We start from the raw sequence: 20,418 nt of genomic DNA, 5'->3' as shown, positions 1-20,418 counted from the left end.
GCCGGCTCCGAGTGCTGCGGCGCCCGGCCCCGGGGGGGGATTATAAAGCCCTGGGGTGCGGGGAGGGGATTAGCCGGGGCCCAGCCTCGTCCCACCTCCGGGCTCGCTGCCACTCCGCCGGGTGAGGGCATGCGGTGGCCCCGTGGACTTGCTCACCCGCCGGCCGTCCCGGAGAAAAAGCATGGATTGTTCCGGGGGGAAAAGCACCAGCCGGCTGCTTTCCTGTTTCCCGCGCTGGGCTTTCCTTAAGGAGTGTTGCTTTATTTTTTTCTTTTCCTTTTTCCCGAAAGCGCTTCGCGGAGATTAAGAGATGCCGCAGCTCGCGATAAACCCACGGCATAAAATATTTAGCGTGACCGTGGCGCGGAGCCAGCGCGTGCCAACGCGGGGCTCGGAGGAGAGGCCGTTCGACGAGGCGCTGCTGCAACATGCCGCGCGGCTGCAGCTGCAAGCGCCGGCTCCCGAAGCTGCTCGGAGGCAGAGGGAGGGTTTTTTTCCTACTTTTTCCCAGCTGGAGAAACTGCGATGCAAACGGTCCTGGTCTAACTTTTTTAGGGGGGGAAGAGAGATTTGGTACTTCTCTGATTTTTTCACAAGCAAACGGCCCCAGTCTGCAGCGGGTTTCGCTGGGAGGAGGATGCTGGGGACAAGGCTCGTCTCAAATTCAGCACCCGAAACGGGGGGAGCCGCTCGGCACCCGCTCTTGGCTGCTTGCCGCCAGCCCCGGCGCGATGCAGGAGAGCAAACCCTGCCGCAGCCTGAGCCGGGCTTTGCCCATCCTTGTTTTAATTAAATAATTTTTCCGGCGTAGGAGACACATTTGCAGATGCACCTGTCCCCCACCAACTCGCAGCACAGCACGCGTGTGCACGTGTTACTAAATCCAGTATTTCTCCACGGTGCCCAGGCTGGAGAAGGTAGGGAAAACTCAGCAAAGACATACCCGCGGGCAGAATATAGCCCGTGGGGCTCGATATGATCTTCCCAGCTTCTGGTGGAACGAGGGCTGCGTCTTTCCTTCTGGATCATCCCTCCAAACTGGAGTCCGTGACCCTTTTTGTGAACTTCTGAACCCAAATTCTCCAGCACAGCCCTCACGCCCACAGGAACAGCCTTAAAGCCGCTGGCAGTTGTCCAGGTTGCTTTTGTTTTTGCCCCGGCGCCTTTTTAGGTGAGAAACCGCAGCCGTGCCTCTCTCTGCTTCGCCTGGCATTAACGCCGTGAGAGTTTCCCGCGCCGTGCAGGGGCAGCAGCCCCAGCGCGGAGGCAGAGCAGGATGAGAGCTCGCCCCGGCATGCAAAAGCCGGCCCTCGTCCACCGGCGTGCAAAACCGCCCGGGTATCGGGTAACCCTCGCCCGGCTGCCCGCGACAAAGGAATCACTTGTTTTCGGACGGTTTCGGTTCCTGATCCGGTTTCCTGCTGGCCTAGGGGAGTGCCTGTGCGGGAAAAGGGCAGGACAGCTTCACCCGGTTTAAGTCTGATACGGGGAAATGCCGCAGCTCGTTCGGATAAGACGGAGGGAGAGGGCAGAAAGGTTCGGGGCAGCGTCGGGGATGGAAAGGCGCAGCGGCATGCAAAGGCTTGCGGGGAAGGTGGCAAAGGGCCGGCGAGCTCCTGCGAGCAAGCTTCAGGGCCCAGAAGTCAATGGCAAAATATATGCACATATGTGTGGGTACATATATATATATATGTATGTATGTATGTATGTATGTATGTGTATATATACATGCTTTCAGCTCGTGTTGGGCTGAGAGGCACAGCTCTGCGGGAGCCTTTTTGCTGTTAGATCAGAGCCTTTTGTGTTAGATTCCTAGTGTCCTTCCTCCATCCTAGGAATCTGACCTGGGCATCTGGGATCTGTTGTGATCCCAGAACATAAACTCTCCTCTTGTAACACACCAGTGGGCATAAAAGAGGTCTCGAACAACCCTTTTGATCCGGCAGTGAGGTGTGAGCGAGCGCACAGGGAATAACCCCGCCGAGCTGGATGTGCCAACCCGGCACAGCCCCTGCCTCGGTGCTGTGTCCGAGCAAGACAGGACAGCACGCAAGGAAGAGCTGCTCCCTCAACACTAACGGGGTTGAGTGCTGCTTTATTGCCGAAACCGCTTAGTTTGACAGGCTTCAACCTAATTTCATCCTCGGTTCTCTGTTTTGGAAAGAGAAGAGGGGAGGGCCCAAGCCACCTGGGCTCAGGGCACCATGTGCCACCACTTGAAGGAGAAGGGCTGGCGGCGGACGTTGGTGCCGCAGTGGACGTCGCCGGAGAGCACGTGGTAGGAGAAGTAGTCGTTGATGAAGGTGCAGGTGAGCCCCAGGGGCTCCAGCAGGGAGCAGACCTTCTCCTCCAGGCAGCACTGCCCACGGATGACTGGCCCGAAGGGCTTGGGGATGCCCAGGTGTCTTCCCAACACCAGCATGTTCACCTGCAGCGGGACAGGAGAGGCTGTGAAACATGCAGCGAGGACGAGCCAGAAGCTTTTTCTACGCAGCAGGAAGCTGCCCGGTGTTTGCTTTCACTTGGCTGCGCTGTTGGGCCATCAGGAGGCTCCAAGGAGCAAAGCAGAATGGATGGAGAAAGAGGGGACAGAGGAGAGGAAGCCAAGCGGAGGGAAAGGGTCTGACAGAGATGCAGCCTTGGTGCAGAGTGGAGTGCAACCGCCTCTGCTGGGCCCTCACCATGTCTGGGAAGAGGGCGTCCGCTCGGGACTCCCTGAGCACGAAGAGCTGGGGGATGTCGATGATGTCCTCCTCGCTCAGGCCCAGCTCCTGCTTGAGGAGGTCTCGGTTCCAGTCGATGCAGCGCTGGGGAGAAGGAGGGAGGCGCACTGGGAGGGGGTGCATGGTGGAGGTGCCCCTTCCTCCACGCTCCAACTCTATGCTCCGGTCACGGCCAGACACCAGCCACGTTAGGATCTCCATCCAGACCAAACGCAGGACCGGAGCCTTCACTTGTGATCCCCGGCCAGCCTGGCCTCCCTAACCCCATGCAGTCCCACGTTGTTGCCCGTCCCATCCCTTTTGGCTACACATGGCTCTGAAGAGCAGAGTCTTCGGGCTACCTCCTGCATCCAACCCCCTACCTGAGCTCCCTCTTCCCTTTGATTTTTTTGTGCCTCTGGAGTCACTTAGGGCATCTCCCAATGTGATTAAAGCCAGGACCCACATGTGCTTGGATGAGCTGGTCCCATATGGTGCCTGGCCCCCTTGTAAGTGCTCTCCCTTGCACACATGCTTTCATCCAGCACATGCCAGCGCTATTCTTGGCAGGTTTGCTCACTCTTCTCCCAGGGCTAATTATCTGTTTCATTAAAAATAATCCCTGCACCAATCATCTGGTAGCATCATGTAAGCGGAAGAGATTTTGCAAGGGAGAGTGTTGATGGAGGAAATAGAGCCAGGCGTTGAAAAGGAGCACACCACACTTCTGAAGGCGGCTGTCATCATGGGATCTGCTAAATCATGTTTTTGAGGGTAGCCTTGCCTTGGCTTAACAGTCCTCGCAAGGCATTTCCAGGGATGCTGCGAGTCCTCCCTCCAGCTAAAGCTAACAGGGCACTGTAGATGCAGCAGATCTCTGTGCCTAGATGCTGCAGAGCCCCGACCCAGGGGCATCTGCCCCCATGCTCAGCCCATCCCTCTGATCTGCTCTGAAGCATCATGGCTCAGGCTTCGGCTAACTGCTCGGCGTCACCGCCGACATGCGTTGCCTTACTACGGGGAGGAAGAGGCAATAACAGACTTGTTGGTGCTGCCTGGCACTTTGCAGCTTCCTGGCGCCCACCTGCGCGTGCCTGTTGTCGTTCTTCAGCGTCTCGTCTGCCAGGAGCTCATCGATGGTCATCCGCTCCATGTTCTTCAGCCCTGCGTGGGGAGCAACGCGGCAGTAAGGGACCTTGGTGGCCCCCACTGGCCCTCGAGGGCGCCCTCGCCAGGCTCCTTACCAATGAACTGGGTGGCATTGCCATAACCCTGCTTTTGCTTCTCCTTGAAGAGCTTGTAACAGGCATTGGGACTGGCCAAGAGGAGCCGGAAACCCTACAGGGAGAGAGATGAGGTGATTAAAGCTTGGCCGTGTTGAGCTTGGATATGATACAGATATTATTTCATGACGCTGGCCCTTCAAGCAACTCAGCGGCCCCAGCTTGGGCAAGACACTTCAGGGCCACGGTGCCTGTCAGCTGCAAACCCAACCCCACATGTTGCGAGCTGCACAGGTTGTTTCCAAGAGACTAGATGTTTCCTGGGGAACGGCACCAAAAGAAAGTGAATTCAGTAACCGGCCCCGTGAGGAGGGCCCCGAAACAGAGGAAGGATGAGCCAGGCACCGTTCCCAGCACCGCCGCTGCTTCACCACGCGATGTGAAGCCACTTGTGCCTTTTCATGGTGCCCCAGTTTCCCCGTAATCCAACAGGACTTTTTTTTTTTCACTGACTCCCACGAAGGGCTTTTTGCATTTGCAGAAGAGGGTTCCCTGTGCCGGAGCAGGGATCATTGAAGGGAAGGAGCGGTAGTGGCGGACAGTACCTTCCTATCGTAAGCGGGGACAAACGTCAGGAATTCATCCACGTGGCCCACGCTCAGCCACTCCGAGTAGACTTCCACGGGCGCCTGCACTTTTTGGGCATAGAGGAAATCTCTGACTGCCTTTGACATCCGCCGGCCGGAGGCCCTGGGAAGCAGAGGGAGTAGGAGAAAGCACACACAAAGGCATGGGGGGGTGCAAAGTGGTTAGGCATCAATTTATAAGAGGTGACACCGTTTCCCATCAGTTCAGCATCGAGTGGGTTGTCCCGCAGTGTCTCATTGGGAGGGGGGCTCCTGTCCCACCTGCCACTCGCACCGATTTTCATGTCCCACATCAGCCTGGCTGACCCCAAGCTCCCGCTCGAGTTCCTTGGTGTAGTACGCAGGGCAGCATATATATGCATTACATCCCCCTTTCTGCTTCAGCATCTTCCTCTTTAAAATGGGCGCAAGGCTTAATTTAACTAATCCTTGTGAGTATTAAATCACTCCTTATGTAATGCGTTGCGCGGGTGAAGTATTCTTAGAGAGACAGCAGCAGAAGCCCTCGCACAGGCTGGGAAAGCATTAATTAAACTTCACAACATTCTTCTAATAAGGGATAATTATGGTTCTTGGGAGTCTGGGAAAACTAAAGTTACCTGCCACGGTAAACGAACTACCTAACATCCCAGGCAGGGACCCAGGAGTCCTGGCGCCCCATCCTCTGCTGGCACCGAGGAGCACGGCTAGCTCGGAGACGGGCATCACGCCGCTTGCCGTCTCCACACTGCCGTGGCTTAGACATCCCGGGTAACGTCCCTGCCGGATTCACTCCCGGCGGATCGCTTTGTTGTTTATCTCGGAGAACAGCCTCCTTTGTGGAGGATCTGCGCTCTCGTTCCAGCTGAGCTGCCTAGCACCGCCTGCCCGGAGCAGCTGCCGAGGGCAGAGCAAAACAATTTCCAGTTATTTGGGATTTTACCCTTTCGTGACTTACCGCACCTTTTCTTTTAATTGGGGAAAGGTTAAATAGCCTGGGTGCTTCGGGCACCGCAAGGATCGGAGCAAAAGCATCAGCACAAAAAGTTTGGGAGTGGGAAAATAAGAGCAGCGGCACGTAGCGTTTCATGAGGGGCATGGGAAGAGGGAAGCCGGCTCGCATTAATCGCGTCAAATCTGATCTCTGCTGAGCAGCTCTTGCAAAGAGGATTGCTATGAGATGGGAACGTGGGGTCAGCTGCCAGGACCCTGATCTGTGCCCCCTGGCCACACCAACACCCAGGCGTTATTAATGTAACTGAAGTTAATTGGCCCGAGCCAGTGATTCCAGATTGAAGGACTGCTTTAGGCCCCTGTTAAGTCAGTGCCAGACCTCTTCAGAGCCAGGTCTGCTTGGGTCTCCCCTTGTCAGCCCTCAGTGGTAGCCTTCACTCTGCCCAGTTAAGCCTCTTCCCCCTGAAAAAAACCTTTTCTTTGGAGGGGAAAGCAGGTCTCCTGTTCGAACGCTGCAGTTCTGCGCTCTGGGTATCACTGTTGCCCCCACAGCCACCTTCCCTGCCCTGGACAGGGAAATAAGCTCCTGTTTTACTTATCCTGCGAGCCAATTTAAGCCCTGCGAGAGCCAGGACCCTGGATGCCTCTCGCATGCACCTCTGCCCAGACCGCATGGCCGGGATTTGGCCCCGCATCCCCATGCCAAAGCAGCAACGGGGCTGGGGTGAGGAGACACGGACTCATGCCCTGCAAGCCAGACCTCTGTTGTCCTCCTTGGGGGTTAGGCAAGAGGGAACAAGTTCGCCAGGCCTTTTTTTAATTCCCCAGGCTCAACTGCAGCTCAAATGCAATTAAAACAAATCCCCCCCGCCACTCTCCTATGGCAGTGAGACAGGGCTTCCTCCAGCTGAACTAGCAAGGGCAGGCCCTCTCCAAAATCTCTCTGCATCCCCCTGCAGCCCTTTCTCATCCCCCCAGGAACACTTTCCTATGCCCAGCTTTTATGTGCCCCATCCCACCAAGACGAGGGCTGGATCAAGCTGGGCTGTCATGTCTCCTTCTCACCAAGGGAGGGTGCTCCCAATGAGGATCCTTCCAAAAGGGTACTCCTTCCCTCGCACAGTCACCGGCGGGCTCACGTCCAGGTTCCCAAAGGAGTCAAGGCTCGAAACCTCTTTTTTGGGGGGCTCTCGGGTCACATAGCCAAAATCAGGACCCTGAGAAAGAGGGGAGCAGTGAAGGCACGCCAGTGGGACCTCCACCAGCCCGGCTCTGCCCGTCGGCAGCCCCACAAGTGCATCTCCACATCAGGTCTCAGCTAGCAAGCCCTGTGACATGGGTTTTCCCTGTAGCCGAGAGCCTGGCAAGCTCATGGGGAGGACCCGGGGGGCCCAGGGAGAAGGGGGTCAGCTTCACGCTGGAGGAAACTTTACACACCAGGATCTTTTTAAAAGCAAAGTCCCTCAAGCCTCTGTTTCTGGGTGAGTCGAAGACCACAGGGAACGTCTTGTGAGGTGCTTCCACATAGCCAAACTCCAGCTCGTCCTGTTGTGGGAAGAGGAAGAGGAAGAATCCTCTTTCGGTGATAGTGATCTTGGGCACCAAGCGGGAGGGGCGCAGGAGGTAGGCAAAACAGGCAGTGAGGGTGGAGCAGGAAATCAGCCAAACCTGAGAAAACTCTCTTGTTGCCCCAACCCAAAGGGAGGCAGCTCTCCACCCATGGAGGCAGGGGGTCTGGGGGCTGCCACCCTGGCCAACGCAGCGCTGGCAGAGCCAGGCCGCCCCAGAGCAGAAAGCCTGCAGCCGTGGTGTTCCGGGGGATGGGGATAGGGATGGCACGGCTCATGCACACTGTGGGGAGCAAACAGCCCATCTACCCAGCATGTGCAGGTCCCTGTTGCAGCACCGCACAGTCCTTAGGCAACATCCCTGTCCATGCTGGCTGCCATCGCCGGCAGAATTTTAGTTTTAGTTCATGGTTGCTAGGTTCACCTCTGAGTATCTAGGTGCCTTCTGCTGAGCAATGCAGCTAATACCTCTCAGGGGCGTTAGTAGCGGAGAGAACACCCTACTATCCCTGTGAGAGCCTCTGAGTGTGTAAAAAGTGCCATGCAAGAGCCAAGTGTTACTTGTATTGATTTAGGACCTGGATCCAGCGGTCACTCCGGTTTTCGACCTCTGAGCAGATGGTCAGCTTGCAGTTGACTTTCCTCAGCAGGACTCGGAGACCCTCCAGAAAGACATCATTGGAGTTTATGCCCTTCTCAATGCTGTGGGGAGAGCACAGAGTAAAGACTGGGAGCAGGGAGCCCAAGGGCTCATAAGAAGTGCCCCCACTGCCTGACCACGCAGCCTATTTCTCACTCACAGTGCACTAGGTAACTGTCACCCATGAGGCTATCCTTGGAGAGAGTCGAGCTCCACGGCATCAGGGCCAAACAGAGCCTCCATCCTTTCTCCCTGGGGTTGCAATGAGTGCAACAGCACCAGCCTGGGTCCCTACCAATATATTAGGACTCCTGCACAGCACACACAAAGCATGGCTTGCCCCATAGCTAATATGTAGTAAGAAAGGGTTGAAAGCTCCTCCTGGGAGAGTGTCTATCTCCCAAGGGAGGTAGAGCGATGCTCTGGTCTTCAGTCATGTCCCTCCTACCTGCAGACAAAAACCTCCACAGGCTGCTGGGTGTTCGGGGTCATTATCCAGGGGGCCACGCGGAAAACCACTGTATCAGTGAAAATCGGGGTGCCCGGTGAATACTGCAAGAGGCAAAACACCCATGAGTCGCAGTGAAACTCCTATTGCCAGCTTCGCAGAGAACAGGAACAGGACATGCTCTGGGACAGCGTGAGACGGAGGCCAAGTCTCGCCACTGCAGTGTGAGCAAACATCTGTCTGCCCGCACAGTCATGATCCACGAGTCCCTCGTACCTGATGGGTGACCTCCAGCAAGCTGATGCTGAAGGAAACCAGCCCAGAGAAGTCAGCGTCTGGGAAAGAAAGTCCTTCTACGTAGAAAGTACTGTCTCCTTCGCTGATGTGGTCTAGTACGTAGGAGAGCTTATTTGGACCCAACACAAGTTTATACTGGAGGCGTGAGTCATTATCTGGAGAGACAACGAAATATCCAGCACAGTGTGAGGTGACCAGCTCATCCATGGGGATGGAAAGAGGCAACAGAGAGGAGGTGGTTGATGCCAGTGTGGTTTGCACAGGAGTGGGCGTGCCTCCTCTTCTCTAGAGAACACACTTGATCTTCCTTGTACAAAGAGGACTCTGTACCCTAAGGTCAAACCCTTTTAAGGTGCGTGCCTAGAGTTAAAGCATCTAATGATATACTTTGGTTCCCTGACCTGATTTTCAGTGGGGATCTGCAGGTATTCAGTTACTGGGGTGTTCAAAGGTAAATGTGTGCAGCCCAACGAGATGGGCTGCTTTGATCGCTGTGTCATACCCAGCGTTAATCAGGGAGCCGGTGCCAGAAGCAGCATGTGGGTTATCAGCCCTGAGTCCTGCCAGACCCCACCGTTCCCACAGAGCTGAAGCCATGCCCATGTGACCAGGCGTGCGTGTCCGGGTGCATGTGTGTGTGTGCATGCAGCATCGCGCCAAGGTGGGAGGCGACAGCAGGGGCAGAAACCCTCCCTCGCCCAGGCGACCAGCACTATCTCGCTGCATATCTGGCCCGCTCTCACCCTCTCACGTGAGTGACACCAGCTTCCTCCTTACGTCATCCTCACCTGGAGCTTCCCAAGCTTCCTCCATTGGAAAATCCTGCCTATGCATCTACACCCATGTGGCAGCAACATGCAGTCGCGAATCCTCAGCTCATTTTTTTTAGGGATAGGAAGACGTCAGCATTTTTAGACCTGCCTAGTGTATGCAGAGCCTGTACCTTCAAAGCCCACTCTTCACTGGAAAAGACTGGCATGAGACCCAAGCCTTGCCTTTGAAATTTCAGCAATCACACTGAACAAAGCATTCTTTATTACTTTTCCCTAAGCAGCCTCCAAGTTTCTCATAACTCAGCCTTGTAAACAGCCGGAGCAAGAAAGAGCAGAGGAGCTTTCGAGATAAGCAAGCATTTCCAGAGATCAGAGGCGCTCGGTCCCTAACTATAGTGAACCTTAGTGCAGTAATAAAAAGACGGATTCACCCACGTCAGGGTTCTACAGGGAGATGATAGGACTGCACAAAGATCTGAGAAGGAAGGGAGAAGTACTCACGAATAGCATGGAAAACTCTCACTTTGTCTGCATCCGACTCAGGGACATGAAGGACCAGCTGATACTCAGCAAATATAGCGCTGGGGCCTTGAGTCCTCAGGATCATAACAGACATATCTTGAAGGTCTACAAGAAAAGAGACAGACAGGAGTCTCACTTCAGGGACCTGGGGAGGTTTCCAGCCTCAAGCACTGACTGTAGCTACTGGTATCCTCTGCCCAGACTTTGTTCGCCTATAGGTTTATAGGGCATACCTCTTGGGGATTATGCAAGCTGCTAGCACTGGTTTTGTAGAGATGTCTGGGAAGAAAAAAATTAACATGTCCTTGCCTTGGGAAGGGAACAGAGGTGATGGCAAAGGTACTTTGAAGAGACATGGGAAGGTGATCTCGCACGGGGAAAGAGCCCGTTTCTGTTGCAGTGGGGAAGCAGGTTAGAAAATGAAGCCTCTGTTGATAACTATAAGGTGACAGCATGAAAGCAGCACCCATTCTCCTAACTGCTTTGCAAGCACCTAAGGCCATAGATCAGTGGCACGTTATCTTTGCAGGCAGTATCACCATCACCAGACATGGCAAACATGTCCAAGCACGGCTCATAGTGGGAAAGGAGAGGAACAAAGGTGTCACAAGCACAAAAAGACCCAGATCAGATCCCCCTGGGTGCTGCATATAAGCAGTCACCTTGGATTACGTGCTTTGGGCCTGCTACATGGGCACATGCGTGCCCGGCCAGGAAGACGTGCCATCTTTTGGGCTGGCCCTGGGGTGTGCCACTCATACCTGCGCTGGTCCGTATCTCCGTGTGACTGCTGTCCATCCCCACGGAGCTGGGGCTGTCCTTGTCACAGTTCACCAGCAGCACAGCACCTTGCCCGTCCGGGCCCCACGTCCATTTTGCCTGGAGAAGTATCGAAAGGAAGTGGGAAAAAAAACACAAAATTTCCTCCCTCCTGTCCTCCTCCTAACAGCGTCCTGGCTGGAGGAAACCCCAAGGCCACATCCACGCTTGGAGGAGATACCCACAGCAAGAGTTAAGTAACATGCAATCAGCCCTGGTGTAGAGAGGGCAGCAATGCTTTTAACCCACTAGATTTCCTAACCTCTTAACCCACATGAAAACTACAGCTTCTAGCAGGGCCAGCAAGGGCTATTGCAAACAGATGTTATCTTCTAACAGCTCAGAGTGTATCTGTAAGCCCTCATTTGAACAAGAATATGCCAATTCTAGAAATGCATCTGATCTTGATATACAACTTGTGCTGTTGATTGTGCTGTAGCTAATTACACAGGCCTAAGTGCTTGGGCATGTGCAGATTTATGGCCAAAGGGGTAAATCTCTTGCTATTTGCAAAACCTGCGACTGACTCATTTAGTGGCACGTTTCACGTCCAAAAAGAAGAAGAAAAAAAAAAGGCAGTCTTTTTTCCTATACGGCTGCTTCTTTCCAACATCCTTGGGGCTGGACTTGAGAGCCAGGAGACTTTGGCACAGAGAAGAAAGTCTTTCTTCCCAGATTAGTAGGCTAAGGGAAAATAACGCAGCAAATTCTAATTCAGGCACCAGGGAAATGCTACCACCACCCAAGTCCCTCCTCCCAGAGATTTTCAAGAAACAGACTGGAAGTGGATGCACCCTGCATTTACCCTCCATAAACTCTACGTTGCATAAAATCATGAAGTGTTTCTCATTACCTTGTCCTTTCCTTTGCTCCTCACTCTGCCATTACGGCTCAAGTCAACATCCAGGGATATGTCTGAAACATCACAGAGAGAGAAGGCAGCCACCAGCGAGATACTGAGCTTTCTGCAGACGGTGCTGTTTTGGACTCACCCTGAGTGCTAGCCGTGAGTCAGCTAACACCAACCCCACCTGCATCGCCCCAGACAAGCTCAAAACCTGAACAGGACCCTTCTCTAAAAGCCAGTCTGACCACTTTTTGTTGGTTTTCCCCCTTTGGTCTCCAGCTATCTTCTCCCGTCTTGATTTCCCTAGCAGGGACATACCCACTTCTTTTGTACTTTTACTGATTTCAAATTGACGGTGGAGTTTTTTGGTGAGTGAAGGCGAAATGGGGTGGAGGCATGAACGAGTGTTTTCACCATGGGCGAACAGACACCTAAGCAATTACTAGGGGTGATGCAATGTTTGAGAAGGACTTTCCCTTACAAAGCTCTTCCGTGGCCCAAATCTCTTCCTCTGCTGGAATAAGGAGGAGGTTTACCAACTACTTCTTACTGAGCCCATGTAAATCTGTAATAAGCCTATCCTAACGACAGCTCTTGGCCTGCTGGACTGATCCAAATGGCACAGAGGGAGAAAGATAATGTGTGCAGAAAACACAGGCACAGAAGAAGAGTATCCTTCTTCATGGCGCAGAGGGGAATACGTAGAGAAGCTTAGCCATGTCTTTGTAACCCAAAAACCCTGCAGAAGGCAATGGCCAGGGATGGCTCAGAGTAGAGTCCATCAGCCATGGGACATGGAAAACCATCAACCTCTGCAGGTGCAATTTTCAGAGGCATATGCATGTCTTCAGGACACAGGTCTGGCCATCATGTGAGCACTTAAAAAAATCCAAAATTTAGGATAATCAGTCCATCCAAATGTAAGTCTCTGCATCCAGACTAGCTGTCTAGACTCCCTCTGTAATCCACAGAGGAAAATAGGCATTTCAAGGCAATGATTCATCTCATCCTAAGCTTCTAAAATAGGTCAGACAACTACACTTAGGTTCCTATTTCTCTCCACTAGCTACAATGGCGGTTGAGGAAGCGAGCAGCGTTGCAGACGGCTACACTGTCTAAAGCTAGGTGAGATGGTCTCATTTGAATCCTCCTCCGCCAACCAAATGGTCTTAGTGTCCAGAGAAGGCTGGCTTGGTACGTGCATTGGATGGGGATATAGCACAGGGTTTTTGTGCCATATTAAGGCAGCACAATAACATTTTAATTATTTCTCTCTTCCTTGTCAGGATTGACTGTTAACACCCAAACCTGCACTATGCACTCAGGCTGGTGGGTTAATTCCAGTTCAATAAACAAAACTAGATTTGGGCATCTGTAAGAGCAGACTGTCTTCAGACAAGTGTTGCTGAAATACTCACCTACACAGGTGAGATACAACCAAGCCACAGTAAGTTCATTCCCTTCCCATCCGTAGTATGAAATCTTAACCTGTGAAGATATCATGAGATCACTACCCGTTCCTAAGTCCTACATCCTGCTGTGCTCAGTAGGTCTTTCCACTCACTGGGTTGACCCAGCAGCGCTAGAATTTGTTGGTGGGACCATAAAGGCCATGCCCCATTAATCATCGTTAAGCTGAATCATTTCTGTCTGCTTCAGCACAAAGCAGGTACAGAAAAAGAAAGCTTAAAATATTTTTATTGTTTTGCATGAAGTATCTGACACCAGCTTTTGCTACAAATATCTCATTTTTAGGTCATAAAATGTGACCTTCTTCTCTTTTTTAGTTTCATTTTTCATACACAGCAATTGCACGCTTCTGTTTAGGTTTGAGTTTGTTCTATGGAAACTTGCCTGATATCAGTGCTACCTGGAAATGATCAAACATATACTCCTTCCTTACTTCCTGGAAAAACTGAGTTATTTTTCCAGATTCTCTCTGTACATTATAAGCAACTGACCTTATTGTCATTGACAGTTCTGCTGGTGACACCAATGGTCACCACAACCTCTATATCAGGATCCAGTGGCCATCGGGAGGTATTCATGGGTTTTGTCACGGGGTTGTGGATGACATGGACTGTAACTGCAGAGGTGGCATGGACCTCAAATGATGAAGCACCTTTGGGGGTAGATCTGAAACAGAAAGCAGCGCTTGGTTACAGACAGACTTGCCCCTCCTGTTGTTTTTTGTGGACCAAAATAGTTGAATTGGGCTCACTGAAATTAAATCCAACAGTAATTGGGTTTAATAGACTGAGAACCATGTTTGGGTGCGTCATCTGAATTTTGTATTTATTATCTCTGTGGTGGTGCTGAGCAAGCACAGTTCCTGCTGGAAGGAAGGGAGCTTCAGCATGTCCATCCATGGTTAAGTAGAGATGCTAAAGTCCAGGCATCCAACCTTCATCATTTTGACCTCCCTGAATGAGAACAAAAAACCCACAACCCAACGATTTCAGCATCCTAAAGACACTGCAAACCTGGGAGCTCAGACTAGAGCAGACTAGTCTGCTCGGACCCAGACTAAGAGCTGGGGCAATTTTTGATGTTGCCTCTCCAAGGAGGGTGGTTAGTGTCCCTACATGGGGAGCAATGAGGTGCACAGACCTGCTATTTTGAGCCCAAGTGCATCCCCCCCACGAGAGAAAACCAACTTTTTTCAAAGGCAGCAGTTGTGGCTTAAGCTACTGCCCTTCGCCCAGCGCTTAGAGGAGGATCGCGCTCAGCCAACGGCCACACAGCAGCAACTCATCGTGCCACCGTAAAGGCCCCCATTGGCCCCTACCCTGAATCAAAAGATGCCCGAATAAAAGACAAAATGTCCAGCCCATGTGCAAGCACAGAAAGCCCAAACCCCACCTCTGTGACATCCCTCACCTTTGAAGTGCTGCCTACTTGCTCATTACATCCCTGTACCTCCATCTGGGGAGCAGGAGTGCTCCAGCCTGTCTGCGATTTGTAACCCGCCTTCCCGTACGCACACAAAAAGGGACAAGGTGGTAAATTTTAACCACAAGAAAAATACAGAAGAGATTTATTCCCCGTTTCCCTTTGGATGACAGCACTGGTGCCTGCAGCAGCTTGTAAGGAGAGATTAATCTGTCATCTCCCTTGCCTCTACTAAAATTTAAATGGTTGCAGCATCATAAATCTTCCCGCAGACTTGCAGAATCGCTCCTCTCGTGCTTAGCGCCCTAGGAGCCTAAGTGTCAGATTGACTGCACGCTGTTATATCCAAGTCCTTGTGTCTCCTGGGCAATTCTGGAGGAGCAGGGAGACCTGCATGTAGCTTATCAGAGCTGGACGAGGCACACAAATGCCTTCCCTCATAGCACCTCTCCATGGCACAGAGCCACGGTTGCCTGGCCCATCCGAGCGGCCAAAGCCTGTTCAAAAGCAGCAAATTTTGTTTCAAATTTCGGTTCCAGGGCTGACTCTCCGGGAAACAGAGTGATGCAGAGAGCCCATGGGGAGCGGAAACCCCAGGGAAGGAAGGACTTCTCCGGTTTGGGACTATGGACCCCAATTTGATGGCTCTCTCACCTCTCCCTGGCCATAGAAGCAGAATTCCCACTGCGCTCCATCTTTATGGCCAAAAATGGACCGAAACATGACTGAACTCCGTCCCATTTGCCACCCAGTTTTCCCTGCTGCAGAGAGGACTCTTGCTACCGCTGTTGCTCTGCGGTAATGAAGCGACTCCCATCATTAAGCCCTGACATTTAAACAGCAGCCACCATCTCATATCAACTCTTGGCTCCTTTGAGCAAGGCTCAGATCTGCTACCAAGGAGCCAGACCAGCCCATTTTGGGGCTCAGGCCCAGCGCCCACTTAAATGGGACTGAGCTCATTCCAGTTCGAGTTCAGAAAAAAATTGCAAATAACAGGTCATATTCCCTTCTGGCTGAGGAAAAAATAATAATGGTTCAAGGCCAGCAGAGGTTCAATTTGAGGCCCTTTGTACGGCACAGGGCAGTGGGGGGCAGTCTAGCTACAACAGCAAGTCCTGGCCCTGCTCCAACATGCAAACCAAATAATTGACTGGTTTGAGTTCCCAACTGGCTTGGCCTGTAGTCGCTATCATTATAAGTATCATTTATTAAATAGTAACGATGCAGCAGTAGACTGAATACAGCCTCATATCTGGCCAATAAAACAACCCCTATATTTTAGGCAAGAAAATCACTTCTTGTTAAAACACCCATAAAAAAACCCGCTCACGGATTTTTTCTGCTTTAGCCACACATTTGTTCTTTAACCCAGTTTAGCTCTGGACAAGTTGCTCTTCTCGAATTGCTGTTGCCCAATGCTTTAGCAGCCAGAAATAGATCCCACTTATCTGGGGTGTGCATGGGCTTTACCTGCAAACTGTCATTGTTGTCTATGTTTAAATGTCTCGACTTCACAGGAGCTACCGCCGCTCCTCTGGGCGCGCAGGGAGCGCCGCTCCAGGAAGCTCTGTCCCCAGAAGTGACCGGGAACACAGAGGACGGCTACCTCGGGGCACATCTCCGGAGTACCCAATCAGCCAGCCAAATACAAATTCAAAACAGTGATGCAGGGCCCGAGATCACCTCTGATTTTCCCCTGTAAAGCTTGTCCCTATACCAAATGAGAAGCAGAAATGCAAAGTGCTCTTGGGCTTCCCCAAAATTCACCAGTCTCCTGGAGCCAGAGCCTGTCTGGGAAGGCAGCGTAAGCCCATGTAGGTGATTGCAGGTAGTCAAATATCAAAAGCCTTACCGGTGCATGTCCAGAAAGACCTCGGTGCCCAGCACACAGGCGGCATAGCAGGCGTGACTGGTGGACACCTGCACGACTTGACGTTGGGACATGATCCTCCGGGGACCACGGACGCATGTGAAGGAAGCTGCTGCCTGGCTGCCCTGCTTTGTAGGTAAACCAGCATGACAGGATTAAAAGGCAGGGGAATTTAACTCCTCCTTCCTCCCTTCCCTCGATGACTGGGTTACCCAGAGACCCTGCCGTCTCCACCTCCACCATCCCGTGCTGCGGTTCCGGGAAGCTGCACACTCAGGAGATGAAGGCGATAAGCCAGCCCCGGGGCTCTCCCATACGGGGAGGGGGCACAGAGTGGAAGGGCAGGATGGGGTCTGGCAGGGCATGGCTTTGCACCTCGGCTTGAGACCTGCCCCAAGATCATAGCAGCAAGATCTTTGGGGGGAAATTCTCAACGATTTGCCCTGAACTCCTTTACAACTCCATATAAGGACTCCAAAGCCTTATGCATTAAACATTTTTACACCTCCTGTTAGGCAACGTGGTTGTTTAGGGTTATTATAATACACGGTACCATTAAAATAAAGTATTTTCTTTAAAACAACCCAATTTTTCCATCTAGTCTCCCAGCAGGGAGGACTCACGACCTCGACTACCCCATTAGGGCAATGCCTGTATAAAGCATATACCGCTCCAGCAAAAAGAAATGTTTGCTCGGGCTGGTCCTTCCCTTCATAACAACTTCTGATGAATGCCACGAGCAGAAATGGGCGCACTCAGGGCTGCAGGGAAAACTGGTTATTTGGCAGGCAGGAAAAATCCCTGTGAGAGGCTTTCGGTGGAGATTAGAGATTCTTGCTGTTTTGCTTGGACGTACAGAAGCACTGGGGACTCGGTGCTCATTAGTGTGGCTTTTTTGTGTTGCTGGAGATGTCTGACGGCAAAGTGAGTCTCTGCTCCCACAGGGAAGGGACCAGCACTTCCAGGTTGATCCCATCACATGGCAAACGTCCCAGTTATTGGAACAAATCGCTTTCTGGAGATACTAATCTCTCTCCAGGCAATCCTAGGAGACTTAACTAACTTCTAAAGTGTAAAAGTGGGCGATACGAATCTTGCTGCTAGTCATGAAGATTTCCATGGCGCTAGGTGCTGACCCAGGACCTGGAGAGCAGGGAAGTGGTTCCCGCTTCGAGAGAAGCACAAGTGATGGACAGAGAGAGAAAGCGAGTGCAGGGAAGTCCTAGGTGGCACTGATCCCCATGAAGACCACACCACCAACCCCATTGCTGCAGGGTTAATTGTGAATCTCACGCAGATATGGTAGGAAGGGCAATAAGGCAACAGTGCAGTCCCCATTTCCATAGGGAATGGGAGATGGGGCATCAGGAAGCAATTTTGTCAGAGGCAAACATAGAAGGAGACAGTCATGCCAAGCAGTGGCTTCATGGGGTATCCCAGGACAGGGCTAGAGTCAAAAATATACAGTTTTGTGGGCAGCAGGACCCTTTGCAAAAAAGAAGGTCCAAAGTAGGCTTGGTAGAGCTAAGACTAGTCCCCATCGTCACGTTGTGACGCACGTCCTCAGCCAGGAGAGAGGCTAGCTGGGCTGTTGGGCAAAGTGAAACATTTGCACCCTCCTTAGCAAGATCAAACTAGAGCCATCCCAGCTGCTTTGAACATCTCCAAGCGTGTCTACATTAAAGAGCTCTGACTCTAATTGTGCCAGTAAAACAGCACGGTGTCTTGTATGTGAACACGGCTTTAATAAGATCATGAGAGCTTGCTGGGGCGGTGAGGATGCTTGCGCAGGCTGCATCATGGCGTGCTAGCAGCTAGCAACTGCTCTGGGGTCTCCGGGACCCTGCCTGATTTGAGGCTGCAGGCAAAACCCGACGGACCAAAATCCCTCATGAGCTGAACTTGTGAAGCTTGTAGATGAATTTTGAGCTTTGTGGGCCTACAAGCCCTACCACAAGAGAAGCACAAACGTTCACCACCACTAAAACGCTTCAAGCGGTCCACTTGGGGCAAAGCAGTGTCAGTACAGGCTCCAAACAGGAGCTTGTCCTGTCCCCAAAGAGTTTTACTATACCAAGGCCTCTGCCAGCAGAGCATTACGTAACGCTGGGAGTTTGATTTCCACGTGTGGCTGCTGGTCGCACTGGTTTACACTAGGCATGGTGCTGAGCTTGCTGCCTGCTGCGATTTTGGCATCGCATCCTGCTCGGCTGGTTCTGAGCCCTGTGCCGGACGGAGAACACACCTTAATACCTACAGGGTCATGCCATTACGGTCTGTAATCTGGAGGAAGGTGGAGAATGGTGGTTTCTGACTTCCAGGGGTTTGGAGCTCGGGCTTGCAAGCGTGCGCTTCTCCCCGTGCCAGAGCAGCGGTTCTCCCCCCAAACCTGCCCGAGATCCTATCCAGATGGGAGAGATGGGCTGAAGCCATGGGGCCGAAACCTTGAGTTTGTGTATTGTGCAGCCAGACTCATGTTTAGTCATGGCACATTCTTAGCAGCCACAGTAACTCCAGATGCTCTCTCAAGCCTAATCCACACTGTCTTCATTGGGTGGTAGCTACATTCACCTATTCTTCCTCCTCCACCTGCTATTAGCTCCGACATGCCCATGCAGCAGTAGGGTGGATTACAATTTTAAGTCATCTAAGCCCATTCAGTGCTGAGTGTTTCTTCCTAATAACACCTTGTCTCAAGAGGCTGCTATTAAGATTCCCGGTGCAGGATGGATCAGAGAGAAGTTGGTGAATTCAGACCCCTATGACGTGTTGGGCACGCAGTTTCCTAGGAAATAGGCAGTGCTGCTCCTCTCCATCGGATTCAACTGGCCACGGCAAGCCACCCAAGAGCTTGGCCAGGCTTGGATTTGGGTTTTCTTCAAGTGTTTTTCTGCCTGATGTGTCTCCCTTATTCAGGACAGGGCTTCTGAACGCTGGTTCTCACCAGTCAGCTTTTGTACAGCCCATGTCCGGTGGGGATGGCATGTCCCCAGCAGTGTGGGGAAGGATGCTGGCTGCGGGATGGAGCCAGCCAGGTCATAGCAACCACAGGGACAGGCATTCGTGCCTCATCTGATGCAATCTCAGCTGCTGGAGGTCTTTCTCCAGCACAAACCTGGACCTCACCCTGTCCATGCATCATTACCTAGGCTAGTAAGACTGTTGGGAGACACAAAACCAGTGCAGTGCTTCCCGTATCACACCACTGATGGAGACATCCAATGCTCTGGGCCATGGGAGGGGGCAGCATCAGAGCCTGTAGCTGCAACTGGTAGGGAACCATTTGGGTTGGGGAGCACTCATCAGCACAGCACCCTGGTCTCTCTCTCTCCCACTGCATGACCCCCAAGCCAACATGTGGGGTCCCAAGGCCGGAGGGAGGTGGTTGTGCAGCAGGCGAGGGAGGCTGAGGGGCAGGACCCCCACAGGGTGAGGACCGGCTGAAGGCATCTCCTGCTTTGGTCTTGCCCAACCTCAGACATCCAGCTCTGAGCCAGGTGGCTCAACTGCCTCCTCTGTAATCAGAGGCAGGAGACAGGCAGCTGGAGGCACAGCCACCTCACCCTGGGGCAGGCGAGCTCACCAAGCTGGAGCGATTCCCCTGCTGACACAGAGCCCATTGAGGATGGACCCGACGCTAATCCCTCATGTTCTGCTGGCAGCCCTGCAGCGGCCCCGTGTCTCTGAGCCCTAATGGCACCCACTCCTGCAGGGTCTTTCCTGCCACCAGTTCTGTCTCGCCACTCCGTCAAGGAAAGTTTGATAATCTCTTTAAGCTGATAATTACATATCATTTATTACTTTGCCTGCATAATTGCAGGCAGTAACTTTAAGAGCCTTGTCTACCTAATTACTTGCAGTAGAACAAGGCATCAAACCAGTTATCAAGTCCCGCTCATGTTTGCCAAAGAATTTATTTCATTAGCTGCGTAGCTGTACCAGACAGAAAACTTCCTGAATAAGCACAAAGCCTCCAGTGGAGCGTGGCAGGAGCACCGCACGCGCCTGTGCTCGGGAGGTTTCAAGAGGTGCCGCATCAGCTCCCGAGAACCTGCCTTCCCCTTTGCTGCTGACACGTGGCCAGAGGCCAGGAAGGTAGGACACAGCGCCTGGTTTGGACCGGCAACAAAAGCTCTTTAAAGCCTCCATCCCGGTGAAACCCGACAGAGGTTGGTCCCGATCCTGGTGAAACAGCATTTTGAGGGAAATGGCTGTTGGCTTCCAAGGAGCATGA

The 20,418-nt window shown here is 52.5% G+C and overlaps 1 protein-coding gene across 1 annotated transcript; it reads right to left on the bottom strand.

Annotated features, from left to right (window-relative positions):
- Positions 1–2,194: 2,194 nt before the first annotated feature.
- LOC112973957 (protein-arginine deiminase type-1-like) lies at positions 2,195–16,258 on the bottom strand. The gene is made up of 16 exons (XM_026082423.1): positions 16,167–16,258; positions 13,381–13,555; positions 12,838–12,907; positions 11,426–11,487; positions 10,515–10,632; positions 9,733–9,858; positions 8,450–8,613; positions 8,162–8,265; positions 7,652–7,775; positions 6,943–7,050; positions 6,571–6,722; positions 4,531–4,675; positions 3,947–4,040; positions 3,787–3,866; positions 2,682–2,807; positions 2,195–2,428 (listed from the first exon to the last, which is right to left on the bottom strand). Exons 1-16 carry the CDS (start codon positions 16,256–16,258, stop codon positions 2,195–2,197), a joined length of 1,974 nt encoding a protein of 657 aa, XP_025938208.1.
- Positions 16,259–20,418: the final 4,160 nt, after the last annotated feature.

Source organism: Apteryx rowi, unplaced genomic scaffold (assembly GCF_003343035.1).
Source record: "Apteryx rowi isolate R43461 unplaced genomic scaffold, aptRow1 scaffold_577, whole genome shotgun sequence".
NCBI classification, from domain to species: Eukaryota; Metazoa; Chordata; class Aves; order Apterygiformes; family Apterygidae; genus Apteryx; species Apteryx rowi.
The sequence above is the reverse complement of the archived record's forward strand: the minus strand, read 5'-3'. Positions and strand labels throughout refer to the sequence as shown.